Source organism: Canis lupus, chromosome 20, assembly GCF_011100685.1.
Source record: "Canis lupus familiaris isolate Mischka breed German Shepherd chromosome 20, alternate assembly UU_Cfam_GSD_1.0, whole genome shotgun sequence".
Lineage (NCBI taxonomy): Eukaryota > Metazoa > Chordata > Mammalia > Carnivora > Canidae > Canis > Canis lupus.
Genome location: NC_049241.1, coordinates 43563209 through 43570893, shown reverse-complemented (window position 1 = coordinate 43570893; position 7685 = coordinate 43563209). Strand labels below are relative to the sequence as shown.

Sequence of the window (7685 nt, the reverse complement as noted above, 5' to 3'; positions counted from 1 at the left end):
TTTCGTTTAAAACAGTTATTAAATATATAAAACGAATACACAGGATTTGGTCGTTTTCTGCCATGAATCTAGGGCACGTGGGTGCGGGGAGGGGAGGGCTGGGGGTACGCCGGCGGGGAGGGCCCCGGCTGACACCTGCCCTGCGGGCGCAGCCGCTGGCGCCGCGGAGGCCCCCTCCGCCCTGCCCGGGAGGAGAACTGACGGTCACCACAGCGCGAAGCACAGCGGCCGGGTGTGCGCCGGGGGGCGCGGCGGGGGCGCGGCGGGGGCGCGGCGGGTCACTTGGCCGCCGCCCCCGAGGTGACGGTGACGGCGGCGGCGGCCGCGGCGGCGGCGGCGGCGGTGGTCCCCGCGGGCACGGCGGCGGGGGCGGCGGCGGCCGGGGCGGCGGCGGTCCGGCGCTGCTCCATGCCGTTGGGCAGGAAGCCGGCGATGATGGGCACCGGCCAGATGAGGGCGGCCACGCTCCACACCACGATGACCAGGGTCATGAAGCAGGCGACCAGCGTGGACTCGATGGGCTTGCGGTTCAGCCGCCAGCCCGGCTCGCCCTGCAGCTCCTCCAGGCTGAAGTCCAGGCAGCAGAAGTGCAGCGGCTCGCCCTGCAGCCACAGCGGCCCGGGCGGCTCGGCGGCGGGGTAGGCGGGCAGCGCGGTGGGCGCCCCGGCGGCGGCGGCGGCGGCGGCGGCGGCGGCGGGCCGGAGGCGGCCCGGGCGGCGGCCGCGCACCCAGCCGCAGCCCACGCACAGGCGCAGGTCCTGCTGCGCGCCGCCCGCCGCCAGCCCCAGGTGCTCGATGAGCAGCGGCGGCCCGACGCGGTGGAAGGCGGCGGCGAAGAAGGCGCGGCCGTGCGCGTTGGTGGAGAAGAGCAGCAGGTCGCACTGGAAGCCCCGCGGGCGGCCCCAGCGCACGAGCAGCGAGCTCAGCATCTGCCGCTGCACGCTGATGTTGCACGGCGCCGCCGCCGCCGCCGCCGCCGCCTCCTCCGGGCCCGGGCGCTCGGGGGGCGCGGGGGGCGCGGGGGCCGCCGAGGCCAGCAGGCGCGGGGACGACGCGTTCACCGAGGCGTTGGGGGGCGCCCCGCCGAGGCCCGGCGGCAGCGGGCAGGCGGCGGCCAGCAGCGCGGCGAGCGGGAGCAGCATGGCCTGCGGCGGGCGCCTACATGCGCGGGGCGGGCGGCGGCTGCATGGCGCACGGGCGGCGGGCGGGAGAGCGGACGGCGGGACCAGCGGCCGGCGGGAGCGGGGGGCGCTCCCGGCTCCCAGTAACCGGCTCCCGGCTCCCGGCTCCCGGCTCCCGGCGGGGGCGGCGCGGAGGCGGCGGCGGCGGAGGCTCGCTCGGCGCGGGGATCCCTCCCGGCCCGGCTGCGTCTGGGGTTCCCCGCCGCCCCCGGCGCGGGGGCCCTCGGACGGCCCGGCTGCTCTGCAGGGCCCGGCGCTCGCCGGGAGCAGGATTCCCCGGCTCGGCTCCGCCTCCCGCGCCGCGCCCCGCCCCGCCCCGCCCCGCCCCGCCCGCCGGCCCGGCCGAGGCTCCGCGGAGGGCGGGGTTGCACGCGAGGGCGAGGCGGGGGCCCGGGCCGGCGCGGGGATGAGCGGAGGGTCGCTAGCGGCGGGGCCGGGGCTTGGCCGTCCGACTCCGGGCGCAGGAGCAGGCTCGGGGCTCAGCTGCGGCCCCGCGGGGGACGATCCCCTTGCGACGTGTCGCCTTAGAGCTCACCTGCACCACTCTCGCTTGCACAAGGGGAAACTGAGGCCGAGCGAGGGCATCCCCCGAGGCCACCCCGCGAGCCAGAACCAGGACTCCGGGCCACGAAGCCGGCTTCCTCCACGGTGGCTCTTAACATCGCAAATCTGCAGACTTTTATTTTTTGATGCGCCTCGGACACACTAGACCCGCTTGGCATTCTCCTCGGGGCAAGCGGAACCCCGAGGAAGATGCCAAGAACTCACCCTAGGGAGTCTTGGGTGGAGATGGGCAGGTGCGGCTGCGGGGGCCCCCAGGGGGAGCTTCGCTCCCAGGAAGCCGCTCCTCCGGTGCAGAGCCCCTGCCCGGCCGGCAGCGGAGCATCTGTCTGTAGAATCCGCCACAAGGGACGATTCATCCTCCCCGTTAGGAGAGTAGGTTGGGGGACGTCTGTCGAGAATAAGGAGCCACCATCAGATTCGTATTTTAAAACACTTTCCAAGTAATTTGGCCTCTTACCTTTTGGGGGAAAAAATCAGGGATGCCTGTTATGGGAACGACCCTATGCTCTTCCTGAGTCTGACACGGAAAGGGTGGAGGGAGCTGCGAGTCGCAGTCAACAAAATGGCCCTCACGGAGGTAAGTTTCCTGAACAGAACTATACTTTGCATTAGGCATTGTGGCTGAATAGGTTTCTGGAAGCTTTGGCCATTGTTTCGAACAATGAATAAAACCAGGTTGGAAAAGATGTAAACACAGCCTCAAAATACCCGAACCTACCCGGCGTCTTTCCAGCTGGGCAAGTCATCATTCAGACTTGGCCTTGGTTTCCCCACCTGAGCAGCGGAGTCCTGGTACCTGTGTAGGAGGGATACTCTGATAAACGCACCCAACTCAGTGTCCGTCTGTCTGTCCACGGAAGTGCTCACCTGAGGGCTGCTATGCTGGACTTACTACCGGTCCTGCCTGAGTTGGCTCTGCGGAAGGGTCCTTGGTTTCTACAGAAAGGGCTAGTTTCCCCTAGGGGATAGGATTCCCCTTTTGTTTAAGCCTTTTGTGCTGGGCAGTGATGCTCCCAGAAAGAATAATGTACATTTTCATGCTTTTACTAAAAATTACTCTTCCTATAAGCCTTGCATGTCAGGAACAGAATCTGTTGACTGCTGTTGGGGAACGGAGCCGTGTGGCTAGTGAACAGCCCCAGAAGAACACCAGGTAATGTGAGAGCTGGGCGAGGCCCAGTCTTCAAGGTGTGCATTCTAAGCCCGGCCGCTGTGTACAACAGGGGGTGACCCTCTCTGGGGTTTCAGCCAGAGGTGGGGGCTTCCCGGCTTTGTCTGGTCTGCGGGGAAGGCAATAACAAAGGGAGAAGACGACGATCTGTTTGGAGGGGGGACAAGTAGTTTCCTGCAAAGTTGCACCACCGTAGCCCTGTGTCCTGGCAACCTGCCCTCTGCCCACTTTTCCGACACGGGCCACAGGCTCCGACATCTCTCCTTCATTCAGAGGGACAGTCAGTTCTTGTGTTTTCTAGACTGATTTGCTGACTTCTTGGACAATTGGAATTTGGGAAGAAAAGATGAAAATTGTTATTTTCTGTCCTGTTTACTGCTATTTACCAGCAACAAGAAAAGTACCTAGCACAGGGTAGAGGCTCAGAACTAGTGGCCTCTCACCTTATGGAGGCTGGGTTCCTCCTTTGAACATAAGAGAGTATATGATGCAAATCTATTTTATCTTGAGAAAAATGTTCAGTTGAGCTTCTTCTTAAAGATGCATGTTTTGGGGTGCCTGGGTGGTTCTGTCGATTAAGTGCCTGACTCATGATTTCAACTCAGGTCAGATAGAGTCCCACACGTCAGGCTCCACACTCCACGCCTCTCCTTCTCCCTCTGTTCTCCCCCACCCCCTGTCGTGCTCTCTCTCAAATAAATAAATAAAGTCTTTAAAAAAAAGATGCATTTAAAAATATTTTGTTTATTTTTCATGAGAGACATATAGAGAGAGGCAGAGACATGGACAGAGGGTGGCTCCCTGCAGGGAGCGCAACGCAGGACTCGATCCCAGGACCCCAGGATCACGGCCTGAGCCGAAGGCATACGCTCAACTGCTGAGCCACCCAGGTATCCCAAGATCCATGTTTTATAAACGTATATGAACATGCTATAACATATTTTGAATGTTATATTCATATAACATAGCTGATATTCTGTGCCATACCCTTTTCTGTATTTGAAATTAGCTCAAATTGATTTGTTCTCGATTTCTCTGAAGGTTCCTTCTTTGAATATATTTATATTTTCTAAGGAGTGAAATTATTTTGGAAACTGAGTCCAAAGGACTGTCTTTCACACATAATGATCTCCTGTTCCATCCTTCAGTTTAGTTAACAAAATCCTGCTGTGATCATTCAGGATAAACAGCACAGGACACTGCAGTTTGGGATAATTTTTGTTTTTTAGCAGTTAGAGGAATACATCATTGGACTTGCACACCTAACTCATGATCAGCTATACGGTATTTATATATGAGAGATGATATGGGTCTGTACATTTGTGATAATATGGGTTTGTAACATATATAAACAATAGCATGGGTTTGTAACATTAAAATAAGGGGAAATTTTGTCTGTGTGTTTTATTGCCCTCATAGAATAATAAAGGTGTTACGTATTTAAAAATGTTCAAAACAGGGGCGCCTGGGTGGCTCAGTGGTTGAGCGTCTGCCTTTGGCTCAGGCCATGATCCAGGGTTCCTGGGATCGAGTCCCACATCAGGTTCCCTGAGGGAAGCCTGCTTCTCCCTCTGCCTATGTCTCTGCCTCTCTCTCTGTGTCCCTCATGAATAAATAAATAAAATCTTAAAAAAATTTTTTTAAATAAAAATATGAAAAACATATATCATATGTTATAAACATTCAGTATATTACATTATAACCACATTATATAAAGGTTGGAAAACAGTGAGGAAACAATGATACTCCCAGCTACCTGTTCTCTTTACTTTCCTCTATCTGTGTCATATTTTTTTCCATTTTGTGTATTCTCTAAAATGTGCAACTATTACTTCTGGGGAAAAAAAAGAGAATTATCTTAAGGTCTCACCCCCTTTTGCAACTGTTACTGCTTTGCATTCTTCCCTTCAGCCCCGGGCCAGCCAGGGACATAGGGTGCGCAACACCCCATTGCTGGCTGAGCAAGCGGCCAGGTTAAGAGTGCTGCTGAGCTACAAGGCAGAGAATTGCTCCTGGGCTCCTGTGTACGGTTCCCGGCCTGCGATCTGACCCATCTCCTACCAGTTTCCCCTTCCCCTCGCCTGCTCTGTCCCAGGCACACTGGCTTCCTTGCTGTTCCTGGAACATGTGGAGCAAACTCCACTTTTTTTTTTTAAGATTTTATTTATTTATTTATCAGAGACACAGAGAGAGGCAGAGACATACGCAGGAGAAGCAAGGTTCCCCGCAGGGACACTGATGTGGGACACGATCCCAGCACCCCGAGATCATGACCTGAGCCAAAGGCAGCCACTCAACTACTGAGCCACCCAGGCGTCCTGCAGACTCCGCTTCTGAGCAAACTCAAGGCCTTTGCCCCTGCTGTTCCCTTCACCCCGACACTGCTCTTTCTGACATTTACTTTGCTTGCTCCCGTGTCTCCCTCAGCTCTCTGCTGCAAAGGCAGCTCCCCAAGGAGGCCCTTCCTGGCCACTCCTGTAAAACAGCACCCATCCCCCTGTCCCCACCACTGTCTTCCTAGTACTCACCATCAGCTGCCATACTGTCTGGCTTTATTCCTTGTTTGATGTCTCTTTATTGGGATGCCTACCCCCCAAAAGCAGGCTTTACCTGTTTTATTCAGCAGAACACTATGTGGCACATAGTAGATGTTCAGTAATCTTTGGTAAGTAAGTGACTTCAAAAGATTGTGGGTCCTGCAAGCAGGCTGTGGGGCAGAGTTTAGGGAGTTGAGATGGACAGAGCTACACTGATACCCCAGCAAGGCTGCTGTGTCCCGAACCAGCCTGTGCGCCAGGAGCTGCCCACCTGGCCCTGCCCAGGGCTGGCTGAGGAGCCAGGCCCCACCGGGCAACCACCTGGCTGGGCAGAGTCTGGCATAGAAGGCTGAACTGATCTCACGAGCTCTGCTGCTGAGCAGCACTGAGGGGCAAGGGCCAGTGCACACCAAATTACTAGGAACATTCCAGATGAGCCCAGATCTTCCTTTGATCAATGTAAGGAAGAAAAGCAAATGAGACTCCTTACATTTCCCCCAACCTTATATTTTTATAAAACAAATGGAACTTTCAGGCACCTCTGTGTTGTTCATATAACAGAAAGAGCAAGTTTTTCTACATGGATTGTATCGGTAGAAAACAATCATGGAGGACTTCAAAGAAAATAATTAGTACCAATGCACGTAATTTCATTCTCTTCATTCTCTATGCCCCTGCCCGGTATCAGCTAATTTTCCCTGTCTACTGCCTATGAAGTAAGACAACAAAAAAGATCTCTTTGGGTTATTTAAATTCCTTTCATCCCACGACCTCAGAATGGTGCAGGTAGGGTAACTTGTTAGTCCTCTCCTATTATGTGGGTGGAATTAAGATATTATTCCCACACATTGTAGACGGAGAAATAAGCAAGAACCACAAAAAGAATCATAAAAATAGGACAGAGAAGAGAAAGGCTTGGAAGCCAGTGGCTCAGCCACGTCAAGAGTCACCGGTGGAGGCTGAGCGAGTGCGTCCACGGTGTGTGTCGGGGACCCTGGGGTTGGGGGGTACTAGGGGAAGTGGGGGAAGATTCATACCTGTTCCCTGAGAAATCCCATTCCTCAGATGGCAGACTTGAGGACTGGTGGCAGGAGCAGCTGAAGAGCTGGTGGCGGGGGCACCTGTATTGGGGTTGGGGTGCGGTGGCTCTGGGAGCCCCCAGCCTTTGCAGAGCAGACCTTGACGATCCCGTGCCCTCTGCCTCCGCGCGGCTTCGTGATCTTTCTGGGTGCCTCAGCCATATCTCCAGGGTGTGGGCATTTATGCTCCAGACCTCGTGGTCAGCGGGGAGCTGTGCATCTGCCGGACTGGCCGCAATGACGCCCGCACAGCTCACTTGGCCATTCATCACGGGCTGCCCTGGGCCTAGGCCGCTCTTGGTGGCTCCAAGCTGTCGGACTGGTGCCATCGTTCACTTGTGGGTACCCCGGGTGCAGGGTGGGCAGGGCCGCAGCTCAGATTTCTTTGGTATCCAGAGACCTGAGCACCATGCTGGGTTTCTGGGAAGACTTCAACCAAGACTTTTTGAGGAAATGAGAAGCCTCTGCTCTTACGGAAAGATAGGGTGTCTAAAAGAGGGCCAAGGGGAGAAAATGGTGCCCCTGTGGTACGTGCATGAGAGGATTTGAAGGGGAAAGAAGAGCCTGCTGAGCAAGCACCCTTCTGGGCTTGGCACCACATTGGCACCTTCACCAGATGACAGTTGTCCCCTAACACACACTTCCTGTGTACCAAGCACCATGTCGAGCACTTGAGATTCATCCTCACCACAGTCCCCTGAGGAAGAGATGACTATGGCCATTCAACAGAAGAGTAAACTGAGGCTCCAAGGGATTCAGTCAGTGGTACAGAGTCACACAGGGGTGGATCAAGATTCAAATTTTGACAATCTCATTCTTTTTTTTTGTTTGTTTGTTTCTTTTTTTTTTTCTTTACATAAACTCTACACCTAATGTGGGGCTTGAACTCAAGACCCCAAGATCAAGAGTCCCATGCTCTACCGACTGAGCCAGGCCAGGCGCCCCTCAATCTTAATCACAGCCTTGCTCAATGGCCTCTGCCGTCACCAACAATCTTGTGAGTTGGAGGGTATTGCTCTGTTTTACTGATGAGGAAACAGGTGCAGGATGCCTGGGCTGCTGGCAAAGCCTGGCTCATCTGCGTCTCTTCGGCCGGTATTCAGTCCCAACTCATAAATCCCACTGACACTAAAGATGCTGGAGGATGTTTCTC

At 55.8% G+C, this 7685-nt stretch overlaps 1 protein-coding gene across 1 annotated transcript; it reads right to left on the bottom strand.

Annotated features, from left to right (window-relative positions):
• Positions 1-278: 278 nt before the first annotated feature.
• Positions 279-1142, bottom strand: TMEM158 (transmembrane protein 158). Its single transcript, XM_038565296.1, has one exon. It carries the CDS (start codon positions 1140-1142, stop codon positions 279-281), a length of 864 nt encoding a protein of 287 aa, XP_038421224.1.
• Positions 1143-7685: the final 6543 nt, after the last annotated feature.

What these genes read in the sequence shown, in the direction of transcription:
- TMEM158 (XM_038565296.1), bottom strand. Translation starts at nt 1,142, where the DNA reads ATGCTGCTCCCGCTCGCCGCGCTGCTGGCCGCCGCCTGCCCGCTGCCG.